Genomic DNA, 17324 nt, shown 5'->3' with positions numbered 1-17324 from the left:
AACTTAAAGGTGCTCTGAAAGAATCACTGAAGGTCTAGGGTAACACTGACTAAAAAACTCAACATCAACGACCATCCTCCTGCAATACTAAAGCCAAGAGACAACTCTATATCCCTATCACCTGTAAGTTCACAACCTATGAAGTAACACTGTCAGCAAGGTTGCCCAGGAAGGTCCTGGAGTTTCCATCTATGGAGATATTAAAAACCTGACTGGATATAGTCCTGGCCACCTGGCCAGTTAACAAGCCTTTCATGTCTCACAGATTTATAAATGGTGTAACTGCTTTGGCACTTTAGTCCAGATGAGCTACATCATGAACGAAAATAATTATTGTCCACAGTTATACTGTGACCTAGACAAAAGGAATGTAACTACAGCTCTCTTTCTGCGATTCACATTGCTGAAGACTATCAATTTAAAAAACACGGCAGTTAAGAGGTAACCAAGCCATCAGGGTCAAGGAAAGAGAATACCGGAGGGTTCCGCAGAAGCTTTCATCTCTGCTGCCCACCTGGCCTTCAGAATTATTTATACAGCAACCTTTCAGACACATTACAAACTAAACTCCATGGAAAATAAACAAAGCAGCAGCCATCTATAAGGGATGATCAAAAGACTGATGCAGACTGAGTGGAAACAAGAAGCAACCAAATGTAGAAGAAAGATGGTATACACTGCATTAGGTATCGACAACTTGACCACAAAATAGGATTCTGGAAACAAAAGAAACCCTTGAATAGTTTCCCACCAGATGCAGTCTGCATTCTGTTTTCTTACCTGATCTGCTGCAATGAAATAGGTGTTTTAATTTGCTGATAATAATCAGGATACTTTTTCTTGGAGGGCAAGTGGAAAAAGGGTTCAGATATGAGCTGGCCCTGGTTATTTCGGCAACTTCTAACTGTATCATAAAGCTGATAAAGAGGATTAGAAGTGTCCATGAAGGAAGTAATGCTCTCGGCTTCAGATTCTCCCTCTTCATAACGAGCAGCAGCTGCACAGAGAGAAAGGAAAAATGGGAAACTCAGCAGGACAACTCAGAGCGGGTTTTTGGTTGAGTTTTCAAATGGGTAAAGATCTAAACCAGAAGAAAAGGCAGCCCCTCGGGCTGTTCAGCCACTCTCTGGCAGTAAGATTTATACCTCAAAAAAGGACAATAAAAATGTATCTCATGAGCCCCAAGCTGACCAAAAAGGCACTTCACCTAGGTATTGCAGTCTCTCTTATTAGATGACACTTCAGTTCTGTCACTGGTAATACACCCTTGCCACCCAGAAGTGCTGAGATGCATCCATATATGAGACTACATAACAGGACTATTCAATCACACACAGCCTATGTAACAGCTATGTCCTTATTTACCCATCAAACCATTAACACCAGTATTTTTACCAAATACATTTGCATATTGAACTACTGCCATTCTGCTCTCTGACAGCAGCTCACTCAAGAAAAGGAATTGACAAACCATGTCTGGAATTTTCAAAGGTGCGTAGCCAGTTTATGAAAATGGCCAAATCAAAAATGAATTTTTGCATAGAAATTAAAAAGGTGACTTCAAAATTTCTGTAATCCGTTAGACCATATTAATCACAGTTCAATTAAAAAATCGAGTTTAGCAGAAAAAATGACACTGAAGCCTGAAGGTGCACCTCTAATATATGTAGCAAAATGAAGGAGCAATAATATTTTAGGATTATTATATAATTAGCACAAACATTTTATAATAAAGTATTTATAAATTTTTTAGCAAATTTTTCCAGTTATCTATATGAAGCACATATGATGCTTCAGGATTAGGATGAATGAAATAAATGCTATGAAGAAGTAATATTTACTGCAGATAAAATTAGGAGAAACATTGCAGGAGCAACAGAAACAGGAATGAAAAAAACACTGGTAACAGAAATATAGGAGGACAGGTAATAAACAGCCAATCCTTCTACACTTCTCAGTAACACAAATGGTATAATTTTTACCTTGCTGACAGGTATAACATAAAATCTATGTGGTTTTGCACATACTAGAGATAAATTATTTACCTTTTTTTCCCTCTTAAGAGTTAAGTTTGACAGAAAGCTTGGCGGATGACACACTGGGTAACTCAGTTACACAAAAGACAGTTCTCTAACACTCACGCCAAGTTTCCAGCTGGCATGTTCATTATTGCTCAGTGGAGGCTGGCAATGTTTAAGTTTTCTAGCCAAGTTCAGTAAAGAAATACTGAAATGATGACAAAGCCAGGGGACACTCTGACTGTATAACAACATGGTACTATTTTTTTTCCTCTGCAGTCTGACATCGTAAATCTATGTGAGCGTATGGCATATGGGACCTATCAGACAAGTTAGATGCAAGCTAAAACACAAGCAGACCTCAGTAGATATGCAACCACATAATGAAGATGTTATGTGTCTGCAAAACAGGAGCTGGACAGAATAACTCAGGTAGAAACAGAAGACTCTCAAAAATAAAAATCTAAGTAAATTAAACAGGCACTAAAATGAAAGTGTTTACATAATATTGCAATACAGCTATAAACATTTTCATTAAGATGTGTATGTTCTTTAAAAGCAATGTGTCAAACATTATATATTCTTACATATTTAGAAAATAGTGTTCTCCTAATATGAAACCTGTTATCTTAAGAGCTGAAAAATAACATATTATTCAGCTCAGAAGACAGAAAAATCTGTAATTTGCTCTGAAACAAACAATCTCATGCAATACTGTAGATTCTTTACTACGGAGTAGCACCAGGCCCCACATCCCCACCAAGCACACGCTGGCCGTGGGGAATAAGTCAGTTATGGCCCTTTCATGCAGCTGTTACCACAACTACAGTTAGCAGATACGGGGGGGGGGGGAACCAAAAAAAACCCCAACAAACCAACACAGTAAACCATAACCACAAAATACATGCCATTCAACAGTCGCAAACAAAATGTATTTTCTGCTGTTCATGCCACACCACAGTGACTGTTTCCTAATGAAGAGACAGCTTCATAATGGAGTGATGTTAACTTGACTTCACTGCAAAAGGACGAAGCCACTTAATTTTCAACTGGAACTGAGCTTCATTATCAAATATAAATGCATATATCACATACGCGTACTCTTACTCAATGATGAGGCAGAAAAACAGCAGAGGGAAAGAAGAGTATTTGAATCTATATGAAAGAAAATTAGTCTTTACTCGATAAGTGATTTAATATAATCATAGAACAGGTTCGGTTGGAAGGGACCTTAAAGATCATGTGGTTCCAACCCTCCTGCCCTGGGCAGGGACACCTTCCACTAGACCAGGTCGCTCAAAGCCCCATCCAATCAGCCCCTGGGATAGGGCATCCACAACTTCTCTGGGCAACCTGTTCCAGTGCCTCACTACCCTCACAGTAAAGAATTTCTTCCTTGTATCTCATCTAAATCTATCCCCTTCCAGTTTAAAGCCATCAACCCTTGTCCTAGCACTACATGTCCTTGTCAAAAGTCCCTCTACAACTTTCTTGTAAGGCGCCCTGGAGCCTTCTCCAGGTTGAACAGCCCCAACTCTCTCAGCCTGTCTTCATAGGAGAGGTGCTCCAGCCCTCTCATCATCTTTGTGGTCTCCTCTGGACTCACTCCAGCAGGTCTATGTCCATCTTATGTTGGGGGACCCAGAGCTGGATGCAGTATTCCAGGTGGGGTCTCACAAGAGCAGAACAGAGGGAAAGAATCACCTCCCTTGACCTGCTGGCCACACTGCTTTTGATGCAGCCCAGGATGCAGTTGGCTTTCTGGGCTGCAACTCTACATTGCCGGCACATGTTGAGCTTCTCATCAACCAACATCCTCAAGTCCTTCTTCTCAGGGCTGCTTGCAATCCTTTCACCACCCAGTCTGTATTTGTGCTTGGGATACTGTCTCATTTGTGGTCCCAAAGCACCTAGACAACAATGAATGCTCAAAGTCTGACTGAAGACCAATGCTAGTAAAACAAAAAGCAGCACCCAGTCTTAAAACATTTCTCAATGAAATAATAATTTTAAAATAGCTTTGTTTACAAAATGAAAGACTTACTTACAAATAATACAAAATTACCATCTATGCCTGCCTTTACAGATTTACAGTGAGGAGTAAGGAAGCCACAGAAGCTGCTCATGTCCTAGTACATTTGAACTGGCAATCTTCTATAAGTTCCATCACACTATGACACCCTCTGAAACTGTGAGGATAAATTCCAAGTTGGAAATAGATATTGTTCGTTGCTTAGGCAACCGCTACAATCAAAGCGGCTCATAAAGATTTCATTCTCTGTATACAGAGAAGGAGAAAGTTCTCTTAATTATCAGTCATGCAGCCTAGTTCTCACTTATTTTGACGAGTGTTAGAGGAAGGAAAAAGATGAGATACCAGAGCAACTAATGAAAAGATCACTTGGTTGAAATAAAAATCCTTTTCAGCTGGAGACTGAAAGGACAGGGATGTCCAAGTAGTATGCTGGAGGAATAGAAAATATTAAGGGTGACAAAGGTCTGCCAAAAAAAAAATTACATTTTGCTGCTTCAACAGCAGCAAGGCAAAAATTCAGATGCATACAAAAGGCCTCATGAAAATGACAATAATGTTGCCCTGAAAGTGGTTAAATAATTTCAATAATTTAAATCATAAAAAGATGTAAAAAGCTATGAGTTTTTACAGAATTATAGTTGGCAAGAATAGCAGCTAACAAACATGCTGAACCAAGCTAATAAATACTCCTCACACCTCCCAAAAAGTAGCTGCTCTGAAGCAATAACTGAACTCTGGGCTAACCAGGAATAAAAATGCTTTTTGTTTGCAGCAAGATTTAAAATGATCCAAAAAATTCTACCACATTTCTATCCACAAAAATAGTGTTGAGTACAATTCAATTACAAGGTGTGAAATAATGCAAAAAAAATACATATTAGAGAGACGCATCATTTCACATCAACGCAGAAATAATATAAACAAAAAAATAAAACAACGGTTTGTGTACAAAAACACTTTGGAAACCTGCTCTGAGATGAATGCAAGGAAGTTACTGAGAATGTAACTATCAAGATAGCCTTACTTAAAAGACAACCTATAACGCTTTATGACCAATACTGAAATATTTGATATAATGTATACATGATGGCATATACACTTATAAAGCTAAAGCACGCTTATTAGGAAACTAAGGATGCCGTATGAAGGCATGCCTTTTTATGTGCTTTCATTTTAACACAAACCTTCATGCAAGATTTCATGACTGCTAGGCTAGACCAGATATTTGTAAGCTAAGTTCTAGCATTTATCTATACCTATACCTCACATAGATTATCTTCACCTTAAAAAAATAAAACGAGACAGATACTTAGAAGATGCAGTGGCACAAGAGAGAACAAGCCAGTGTGGGTGAGATTTCTCTAAGCTGCAGCACTGTAAATCTCTTTTACTGCAAGGAGCACCCAATGCCTTCTTCAGTGTCTCCTATTTCATATTAGAAGGAATAAAAACAAGCAACAGTTTCCTAAAGCTTGGATAAGTATACTTGCAAACACATACACTAAATTCAAAACACACAAGCAAGTTTGGCCTACCCTGTCTTACCAGCTGTACATTTACAAATTTGTACTTAGAAGAAAAAGAGATTGGATTTAGGAGAATGCCGAGTTTGGAAACACTGCGAAATATTTTTTAAATGAAGATACTTGAATGTATCAAGAGCTCTATGGTCCTGCTTATTCCAAACATTTTAATTAAAGAAAACAAATAGAGAAACCGCATTTCAGTTCCTACCAGCCAAAGCTGCATCCTCATCGCTTTCTGATCCATATTGCAACGCCATGGTTATTGCTGACAAGCGATCCCCTTGGGCTGATCTTTTGTTACTATAAAAAAGTAAAAAAAGTGCAGCATTAAAAAAAAAAAATTAACCATTAACAGTCACCCAGAGTGTGTAAGTAAACAAGTGAAGCTCATGATAACTCCTGATAACTTACATTATCAGGAATAGAGACATTACCATGCAAGGCAAGACTGAAGCCCTTAACAAGAGAAGCTGTTAACAACGCATGAGTCTGCCTCTATTTTAAGAGGTGGTCCCTCAAACTCAACAACTGGACACTCAGAAAGCTAGAGCTCAAGTTAGCTGTCTTCTGTCCTCTTTTGAATACTTGAATAATTGATTTACAAGGGAGAAGAGGGACGACAACAAGTCCCTCCCAGTTAATAACTTTGTTATTTGATCCTGTTATATAGGGATTTGCCTACACGAAGGAATTTAGCATACTGTAAGCTGCATATGCTATCATCCCCCATTCTCCCATCCCCACCTTACGCATTTTCAGCACATAGAGTGCCTGTATCTGAAGCAGCTTCCTCTGCTTTCTAGGTGGAGCAAATCAGCATCCACACTAGCTACAGTCTCACAAAGATTTCCTCAGCATCTCTCTTCGTCCCTTTTGTCCAAAACCTGGGGCACAGCATTTCATAGCTATGCCGGAGGCTACGCTTGACAACCTCTGCTTTTTTTAATAAGTCAGATCTTTAGGCAACTCCAGCAATGGGCTCAGCCTTGCCCTGTGGGAGCAAAGTGAAGACTGGGAAAAAGCAGATGGGTTGTTTAAAATTACGCCAACTCTGTACAAATGCTCAACCCCTTAAAGACTTGCAGCTGTTGTGTTAAACCACGGTTTCAGAGTATACACACAGGGAATTAGCTAGGAGTAGTACTATTTCAAGATAGGAACACAGGAACTGTAGATGTGAGACCTCTGCTAGGTACTAAAATTCTCAACTGACGACTGAAAGAACAAACCAGAAAGTCTCCAGTAAACCAGTCTACTCAGCAAGTCTGTCATAAATGCATCCCAAATCATAGAATGGTTTGGGTGGGAAGGCACCTTTAAAGGCCATCCAGTCCAACCCCCCTGCAGTGAGCGGGGACATCTCCAACCAGATCAGGTTGCTCAGAGCCCCGTCCAACCTGGCCTTGATTGTTTCCAGGGATGGGCATCCACCACCTCTCTGGGCAACCTGCACCAGTGTTCTACCACCCGCACAGTAAAAATTTTTTTCTTCATCTCTAATCTAAATCTACCTCCCTCTATTTTAAAACCATTACGCCTCATCCTATTAGAACAGGTCCTACTGAAGGGTTTTTCCCCATCTTTACCGTAGGCCCCCTTTAGGTACTGGAAGGCCACTCTAAGGTCTCACCGGAGGCTTCTCTTCACCAGGCTGAACAGCCACAGCAATACTTTCTTTTCATTGGTTTCCACCATCCACCTCTTAATTATTTTGTGCTACTTATTATTTCTTTTAGCCTCCAAATATAACTTTTCCAGGTCTACAACATACTTCCACGTTTTTTTCCACCTGCTTTATTTTGTCATGAAGCTTAATATATCATTCTTCAGTGCATTTCTAATGAAATAATTGCATAAGGAGTATTTCATTACAGGTGTTTTGAAATGTTAAATACAAAAATGAAACATGGAAGAGTAATTATAGCAAAGTAATTCATTAAACTATACTTAATAGATATTTGACTGAGTCAATATTGAAGAGCACTCTCAGTAAAAAAAAAAAAAAAAAAAAAAAAAAAGTCCCCCAAATTTCACATTTTAGTATTTCCATATGATGACAACCCAGCCTTTCCTCTAAGTCCACAACTTACTTACCGATAATATTTGTTAGAAGAATTTCTCTCATCACCAACACTGCCTTTACCCTGTGAGGAAGGACCTGTCAGCTTGGAAGCAGTCAAATTTGATGGAGTCCTTAAGGCAGAAGAGCCAAATCAAGGAAAGGGGAAAAAAAGAGGCCCACCTTAGACCCAAGAAAAGATGCAGCAAGGACAAAGCTTTTTACAGAATTACTTTGATAGATCAGCCAGAAGGTTCAGAAACAGATATAAAATGTTTTAAAGCTAAAAGTAAAGTAATACCAAGATACATTTAGTGCCCCAGCATTAAAATGGATTTTGTTTATAAAGTCAGAGCAAGGCAACGTTTAGACTGAGGATTAATAGCTATGGCACACAGCTCAGCCTACAATAGCAGTGAAAGCAGACAAAAAAATGTTCCTTATCATCCAGATAAAGCTAATCATATAGATTCAATCATGTTTTATCAATACTTAACAAAATCACTGTCAAGTCGCTTGACAGTGCATATTGTCAAGTGACTTTATTTTGTCACTTTATTTAAGGGAGGACAGTTAAATGCACCAACAAAAAGCAATTTAGTATGACAAAGGATACAATGAACTCTGCGATACAAAAGCAAGATTTTTGACACAGAGGCAACATGTCTGTAGAACTTAGGTTAGTAGCATTATGATGAATTTGAGCCTGATCTATCAATGACAAAAAAACCCCCAGATGTAAATTGAGAAGAAAAACACAGAAAATTAATTCTAAATGAACTTAGGCGGGTATTTTACCAAAACCACCAACAGGTAAAGGAGATCCGTCTCTGAGACAATTAAGCGGTTAGGAACTTAAATTAAAAAAAAATAATGATTCTGTGGTGCAGATTCAGCAGAAAGAAACAAACAAAGAATAATGGTTCAATAAAAAAAGCAACCAGTGAAATGCAGAACAGCAGGTGGAAGGTTTGGTTTTCATGATACTTTTCTCTCATCCCAAACTTTTTTGCACTCAGCCCAAGATTACTGTAGCCTGCTTCAGGCATTTTTTTGCCAAGTTAGGTAAACAAAGAAGGGAGCCATCAATTATTCTGATATTCAGGTTACTTCATGATTTGTAGGTCTACTGAGAAAACACTACATAAGATAATATCTAGAATAAGGTAGCTGAGAAGTGGAAATGGGTTGGCAGTGCAAGAGAGGAATTCAACTAACAAATAAGTGTGATTTATCTGTCGTCCCTTCTTATGCAAACAGCTTTATTTTTAAGAAAAAGAGTTAAGCCTCAAAATTAACCGTGACACACATTTGTGACATCCTAAGCTTCATCAATGGCCAAAACAGTGAGAAAAATAAACTAAAATAACAATTTAAATAGAAAATCTCTATGCTTATATGTGATTCTAGGTACTGCAAAGTAAACACATATGTATAGTCAGTATCTGTAGAATCAAGGTCTTCTAGCAGTACACATACTTTTAAGAAGAAAATTATTCCCTAACAGTATCTCTGCTTTTATATTTTATATGCTCCAACAATCCACCCAAACACGGGAAGCAAGCTAATGCTGAACAAATGAACCAGAAAAAAAAAACACTATATGTGTTGAATGTCTCAAAATATCAAATAGTAAAAAAAAAATCAATTGTGTAACTTCCATTTCTTTCATACAAAGTAATCCTAGGCAATACTTTTAATATTGACATCATCTACATATTTTTCAGACAACAGAAAATTTAAACTGCCTTTGAGTAAAGTAAGAGAGTGTATTGTTTTCAGTTGTACCATACAAACCTTTGCAGGAAATGACAGCAGTCATTTTCCAGCATCAAATACCAGTAAACAGCTCAAATACATAAAGAGAATCCACCTTGTAAAGAGTGGGATGACTTGCAAGACATTGTTTTATTTTTATAGATATGGCTCATACTGGCAAATACTATCTAAGCCTACTTTTGAGTGTTACTCATCAGTAAAAGTTTATGTGAGAATAAATCTAATTGCATTTCAGATAAGAAATATCCAAAACAGACATCATAGACTTGTTGGAGCAAGTCCAGAGGAGGCCACAAAGATGATCAGAGGGCTGGAGCACCTCTCCTATAAAGAAAGGCTGAGAGAGTTGGGGCTGTTCAGCCTGCAGAAGGCTCAGGGAGACCTTATCACGGCCTTCCAGTACCTAAAGGGGGCCTACAGAAAGATGGGAAGAAACTCTTCAGCAGGGCCTGTTGTGACAGAACAAGGGGTGATGGTTTTAAAATAGAAGGAAGCAGATTCAGACTGGACACAAGGAAAAATTTTTTCACAATGAGGGTGATGAAACACTGGCCCAGGTTGCCCAGAGAGGTGGTGGATGCCCCATCCCTGGAAACATTCTAGGCCAGGTTGGAAGGGGCTCTGAGCAACCTGATCTGGTTGGAAATGTCCCTGCTCACTGCAGGGCGGTTGGACTGGATGGGCTTTAAAGGCCCCTTCCAATCCAAACCGTTCCATGATTCTATGAAAACGACTGTATCACTTCTCTGTACACCATGGATTTTCACAGGAAGAAAATCCTGTTTGCTAAACAAAATCATTCCATGAAACAAACAGAGTTATCAGCAGTATTTTATACCTGCCTGTTCAGACCAAATCTATGCTTCACTAATTAATAAGTTCAGGACTTCAGTGTCCTGTGCCTCTTTTCACAGCTAGAAAATGGTTTTCAAACAAGAGTGTATATAATACAGACTTCCCTCTAAATATCTGTTGCCTGAGGTCTTGTTTATGTGTTTCTGCCCATAAATGATTAACTGCGAGCTCTTATGCTTCAGCTCCTAACAAGTTTCAAGAATATCAAGCATTTTTCATAAAGTAAAGAACAACAATACACCTTGGTCCTCACTATTCCTTTTCTGTTATTAACTTACAAACACATATGCTGGAAGTTTGCCACAGTTTAAGTTATAAAAGATCCACTGACATTGCTTTTCACTATCGAGTAAATCACAGAAATATTTCACCACAGAAGTATTTCAATTAAAAATTTCCTTCCAAAAACTATTTTACAATTTATAACTTTGAAAACAACAATAAACTAAGTTTTCAATAAATTATTTCCCGCTATATCCTCCACAGAAAAATTAAGGGACTGTCTATAGAGATTTTTATATGAGATTACAAAAAGAACTCTATTTGCAGTACCTGATTCGGAGACTTGACTTGGCCAACTCACTGTGTTCAATTTCAGCCTTTTTCATGTTAAATATTTTTTTAATTGCATTTGCATCCTGTCAATAGAAAGATTTTTTTTTTTAATGTTAAAAGTTAAGAATGTTATAGTCAAGTATCTCTATCTATGTAAAAATCTAAAACAGAAATTAAGTGGCTTTTACATTTAGATATAAAACCATTTTGGATCAGAAATGAAGCATAGAACAAAGTATAAATACATCCACAGTAGCCTGTAAAAACTGAATAGAATCACTGTGTTCAAACCACGAACAACTGAAACTAACCTTGAACACTTGTGATCCAGGTTCATTGTAGGTTTTGGCATTCTTTGCCAGAAGATCTATATCCTTGGCCATTGCATGAATGCTTTTATAAGTTCCATTCTATACAACAAAACCAGAACCAGTTAAAGTGGTAACCTTCAGACAGCAGAACTAAGTCAATAGCAAAAAGCACAGGGAATTCATATAGAATACAGGGAACAGTTATAGAAAAACAAGAGCATATTTATAAAGAAAATAGGTAAGCATCTGGAAAAAGTAATCAAAATAGAAAGTAACAAGCTAAGTCCTTACAGAACTTACAAATGCTAAGTAAAAGATTGAAAAAATACTTAATACATTAGATTATCTTCATTTTGAAGGGTTCTGACAAAATGTTATTTTACCTTTATTCTCTAGTTCAATTAGCCTGTGTGCTATAGCCTCACTATTATATAAAATGCTAGAATAACAGAACAATATTTCAAATAACTGGAGAAGTAAGATGAAAAATGCATCAGTACAAAACATCTATTTATAGCACTAGAACAAAAGTAGGTGATGGAAATGCACGACCAATACTTCAATGTTTTATATTAGCAGTACTTGCCAAGGAACTACTTTAAACCACTAAACATCAAGGAACCAAAAATATTCAGGCTTAATGCCAGCACACCACAGTTTACAATGCTTGATCTTCAACACAGCTATTTCTGCAGCATTAACCCAGGACAGAACATTAAATTAGCACAGCATGCAGACTTTTAAGTAGCAGAGGAAAATCACGTTGCCTTTCCTAGCGCCATAAACTTTGGCTTCTAACAATTTCAGAATGCTTACTGTTAAACAGATGCATTAATATGCTCATACTGTACCTGTATCCTTTGGGCAATAGTTTTAAGATCTATGGGCTCCTTTATTATTGCATAATAATCTGGATATTGCTGGAAAACAAAAATAATTTCTATTATTACTACAAATGGTCACAAAGCTATTGTTCTAATAGCTTACAGAATGACCTATTAGATGAACTGCAGATAAGAACAGCATAAGCTTCTTAAACAGAGCACTAAGCTTCAATTTGGGCAAGCCAGATCATAAGGCAGATACAAGGAATTTTAATTCATCAATAAACTGACATAAAGGAACAGTTCTGTCTGAAAGCCAAATACATGGTGATGATCTTCAGAGTATTTATTTTGCTAGTTAAACTTGTTACACCCTGAAACAGAACAGTGAAATCAGATATACTGAAAAAGATTAAAAACTCCGCAGGGCAAGCATCAAGCTGCAAGGAAGGGCTGGGAATGAGTGGGTAGAAGCAAAGAAGGGAGGGAAGCTCTAAAAACAGCTGGAGTTTGCCATTGATGAGATAGTAACAAAGAACTGCACCTTAAGTGTGCCCATCGTAATGTATAACATCAGTTATATAAATGCCCAGGTCTCCAACTCAGAATACAACCAATATTAAAATACTTACCACTTTAGAAGGAAGTTTCTGAAACAGTTCACTTATGAGGCGTCCTGATGGGTTTGTGGCAACAGCTACAGCTTCAAGAAGCTGTTCAAGAATTTCCTTCAGGTAAGCTGGAGATGACTAATATAAGAAATGAAATCACATGAAGTTTTAAAAGCAGCCATAGTGGAGTGCTTCAAGTTGCACTGAAATACATGCATTTACTTTTCAAAGACAGAAAAAAACACCTATAAAACATGGATGCAACTTTTTAAAACAGCATTGTTTATGCATTTAGGTAAAGCATACGAGAAAACTTTAATTTCACACTTACACTGCAGACCGTGAGACAACCATTACATATTGTTAGAACAGACTTGGTTGTCAACATTAATGAAAACAAGAATCCTAACATCACAAAAACCAGACAAGCCCAAACTTCCTGTCATCCTATCTGGCTTACACAACACTACAGGAACAGCTGCACTAACTGGATGGGACACACGCTGGAAAACAATGTCATTAGACATGAATCTTGCTTGCATCAAACCTCAACACTGGCTTGACATCAAGCACACATCATATTAGTTTAAACTAAACCAGAACTACATTTTATCTGTATCAGAAAACCTCATAACTTTTTTTTTTGCTAGGCAAAAGTAAAACACGTGTACAACGCTGTGAAATTATTAACTAATAAACACGTTAAGAACTATCTTTTGGGGCATAATTTAACTAAGAAAATTCTTTTTCACATATGGAGGCTACTCTTCCTCTCAGGGTCAGCTGACATACACACCCATGGCTTCCTCCAACTGCAGCTGTCATGCCCACACTTACTAATTCAGAATTCGCGCCTTGATTGTCATGTCCTTCCTCATCTTCGTCTTCCTCATCAGCATCACCTTTTTGAACAAATTCATTTTTTGTGCGTAAATACAACTCCCACAACTTGCAGGCAGCTTTATATTCAGGAGAATCAGGCTGCAAGAACAAACCAAACATTCTACTCAAAATTCAGATTGCTCTTATCTGAAGGAAATTTATAAATTATTACGTGAAAGGTATTAAATGCATTCAATAAATAGCAGAAAACTTGGGAAACTCCTGCTTCAGTTGTTTTTCAACAGAGCTGTTAAGAATCGCAATAAGCATTAGAAAATACAACCTCTGTCGGCTCCAGGGAGACCTTATCACAGTCTTCCAGTACCTAAAGGGGCTAAGGAGAAAGATGGGGAGAAACTCTTCAGCAGGGCCTGTTGTGACAGAACAAGGGGTAGAAAGTAGAGGGAAGTAGATCCAGACTGGACATAAGGAAAAATTTTTTTACACTGAGGGTGGTAGAACACTGTCCCAGGTTGCCCAGAGAGGTGGTGGATGCCCCATCCCTGGAAACATTCCAGGCCAGGTTGGACGGGGCTCTGAGCAACCTGATCTGGTTGGAGATGTCCCTGCTCCTGGCAGGGGGGTTGGACTGGATGGGCTTTAAAGGTCCCTTCCAACCCAAATTATTCTATGATTCTACGAATTCTTTAGAAAAACTCAGCAATAAAATTATTTGAGTTGAGGCTTGGACAAGCCTATTAGATGAATCTGGACTAATCATTAGGTTTTGTTGAAGCGTAACACTACTGATCTATTTTAAATAGACTAAGCATCAGCATGCCAAAAATGTGATTTAAGCCAATACTGCTGCCATTGTGTGGCACTTGAAAATTAATTTCTACAGAAGAAGAATGCCAATAAATGCACCAATATCTTTGAAAGTACTGCAATGATTTACACTCAGCATTAACTATGAAATTCCAAAGAATTTGACAACATGCTAACCACCTGGGTACACATCTAGGTATATTTTTTTAAAAAACTAGAAGCATTAGTCAGCAAACTAAGTTTTTGTAAGTACAGAGTTGGTAGTGACAGAAAGGCATGTGCCTATTAACACTACTACTTAAGAATGTTACCCAGAAAAAAGACTGCTTTTCCAGTCTCATATATTTTTCTTCCCCTTTCCTCTGTCACTAAATCTCTATTTCAGGTATTCCTGCAGACATGTAACCTTATTACTGCTGATTATGCTCTTCTTACTTCACTCTCTCGACCTCTGACAGCTCGTAATACAAATGAGAAACCAACATGAGAACTATTTTTAAGCTTACCTTATTAGACTTAAATATTCTCAAGACATTAGACAAGGTGTTAATTATGAGGAACAGATTTAAAGTGTATTCTGCTCCACTAGTCTGCTTCCTTCTATATTAATGCAAGATGATAAAAGTGTAAGACTTGAACTGAAGTACTAAAAAACCAAAAGGTTTCCATTCTAATCTAGCATTGCCAGTAAAACACCTGCTGCAATAAAGACCTTGACAATGAATCAGCCATCCCTGTTCCATATGCGTCACTGGAACTATGTGGGTAAGGTAAAAGATGAAAAAAAGAGGTTACGTTTGTATGCCATACCTCCAGCTCACAACTCCATATTTCTCTGGAAACGTCAACATTCCTTCAACCCAGAAGGATGGCTATCTATTTCTACTCTACATGCAAGATTTTTATGATACAGACATAATTTTGAGTCCACTATTCTTTAGGCAAAGGCAACATACATTTTGTAAAACTCTAATCACTCTTTCCTGCCATAAAGCCCTTCTCCCTCATGCAGAAACTGTGAAAAAGCCAACATTAATGGACAAGTGCCTTGCAAAGTTTCAGGAGTACACAGTGAATTTGGAAATGTTCGTACGTTTTCTACTGTAAACAGAATGTGCACATGCATTAATCCATAAATCTGATATTTTTTTTTTCCAAAAAGCTAGACACACACACAAACATAAACAAAATAAACATTGTGTTTCTAAATGTCACCTGGATACATTGGTTGGGTTATTCAGAAAGCACTCATTTGGATAATCTCCAAAGAGAAAAATATACATGAAAGGTATTATTAGCAGATTTAAATCAGCTGTATTATCCCAGTCACTACATACAATTTAACTGGTTTATGTATTTAACATAGCCTTCCATTAAACGAGATCAATCCATTTCCCCCCCCACTTTCTTACAGCAACAGCAATAAATCATTAACATCAATATAAAAGAGGAACCCAGGCTGGGAGAATGCACATGGGGGTTGCACCCTTGATGAAATACATCATCACATACACTCACCATCTATCATCACTGACCATGACAACCAACACGTCTTTTTTTCATATTATTAAGTGGCCAATGGAAGAGAAAGATTCAACACTCCTACTATATGCTTGCTGTTATTGATAAACTCTTCCTTTTCAGAAAAAAAAAAAAAAAAAAAAATCTTTTTTCTATTTCAGAAGGTCACACAGCCTGTGTTGAAAAACGGGAAGGGTTTGATAGAATAATATTTTTCTCAGTTTACACCTGTATTTTTGCTTTCTCTCTCTTCTGAAAAACTACACGAAGACTCTTCCCACATTATTTTACAGTTCTCCACAGAAAAATTGCTATAGTAGGACATCTTACAAATACACAGTCAACCTTATGGAAATACATGCAGATATCTGCAATGTCTGCTGTTGTTTTACCAAGAACAAAGGCTAAACTGAAGTTTTTCGGCCAAACCAAGGAAGAATTTGAATCTATCTCTAGCACTTTTACAATGAATTTGAGCCTTTATACCTATTTTCCTCACCTTATAGTAAGCCTTTGCGTTGTTAAAGAGAAGCTGAAAATCAGCAGTCAGCACATTCACATCATCATATTCCTCCATCTTTAGCTTTTGTTGGATTTTCATTAAATCAATTGGCTGAGAAACCACTTCATAATAATCTGGCTGATTTCTGTTGTAACAACAAAAAGAAGCATTATATTCCAAGCAGTAAAAACAAAACCACAGCACTACAGTTTGTACATGTCTATGACTAAATAAAACAAAAAAAGTTACAACATATTTTTGTTACAGCTAAAAGATCTAGAGAGTGGTCTGTTTGTAGGCTTACTTTATTATATGTTCTGTTATCATCCTCAATTTTCTGAGTTAAAGATAAAATTCAGTCTCTTACTTTACCTACTGCATTTTCAAGGGTCACTTCATTACATTCCATCACTTACATGGAATATATAGTCAAAGGCAAAGATGTTTTAGGCAGATGTTACAAAAGAAAACATTTTAAACTAATTCAGTGTATCCTTTTTTGACTGAAAAAGGGCACCAATGTTAGCATGTCCCACTGAATAATCACAGCAAATTCTCGGATCACGCACTGGTGTAAAACTATGACAAATTTAGCTTAAATTTTTCACAGTTATTAATGCTGACTATCCACTTATTCCCTGATTAAATCTCAAGTTCAAGGCTTAACTAGAACCGTGGTCTTACCTGCGCTTCGGTGCCCTAATGAAAAGCTCACAAAGGAGCCTGCCCTGTTCATCTTTGTAATCTCTGATGGTGTTGTAAAGTTCATGGCATACAGCAATCTAAAATACAAGAACAATAAAGTAATGAAAAAGGAGAAAATTTTAAGGAGGTAACAAATCAAAGCCTGCTTATAACAAGAAAGACAAGCTGACAATCCACAGTGTGCTCTAAAGCAGAAGTGTGAAGAAATTGGTGGATGTCACATATTACTACGATGTCTGACAAGTACGCCAGGTACTGCAGAATTGTAATTTTTTTTTAACACAGAGAGCTTTCTTTCAATGTTAATTCTAAGTAAAATATCCAAGATGCAAATTAATTCAGTACAATTCTCTTTGAGTTATAGATATTTAAA

General features: G+C 37.4%; 1 protein-coding gene across 15 annotated transcripts in view; it reads right to left on the bottom strand.

Moving 5' to 3' along the window:
- PBRM1 (polybromo 1) overlaps positions 1 to 17324 on the bottom strand; it is a 62009-nt gene that overhangs the window by 40240 nt on the left and 4445 nt on the right. For 13 of the 15 annotated variants that reach the window (XR_015259615.1, XR_015259613.1, XR_015259616.1 and 10 more), the window contains exons 3-12: positions 16931 to 17028; positions 16244 to 16391; positions 13411 to 13554; positions 12595 to 12711; positions 11990 to 12058; positions 11139 to 11237; positions 10825 to 10910; positions 7674 to 7772; positions 5788 to 5879; positions 781 to 997 (exon numbers count right to left, since the gene is read on the bottom strand). Coding sequence is in view for 11 of the 15 variants with exons in the window: in XM_086755980.1 (XP_086612106.1) it covers positions 781 to 997; positions 5788 to 5879; positions 7674 to 7772; positions 10825 to 10910; positions 11139 to 11237; positions 11990 to 12058; positions 12595 to 12711; positions 13411 to 13554; positions 16244 to 16391; positions 16931 to 17028 (1169 nt within the window). In the remaining 4 variants the exon portion in view is untranslated. The remainder of the gene's footprint in view (positions 1 to 780; positions 998 to 5787; positions 5880 to 7673; positions 7773 to 10824; positions 10911 to 11138; positions 11238 to 11989; positions 12059 to 12594; positions 12712 to 13410; positions 13555 to 16243; positions 16392 to 16930; positions 17029 to 17324) is intronic. The other 2 variants (XM_086755983.1, XM_086755985.1) reach the window with 1 other exon arrangement.

This window comes from Chlamydotis macqueenii, chromosome 10, assembly GCF_036417535.1.
Source record: "Chlamydotis macqueenii isolate bChlMac1 chromosome 10, bChlMac1.mat, whole genome shotgun sequence".
Classification (NCBI taxonomy): Eukaryota; Metazoa; Chordata; class Aves; order Otidiformes; family Otididae; genus Chlamydotis; species Chlamydotis macqueenii.
This window is presented reverse-complemented; position numbering and strand designations above follow the sequence as displayed.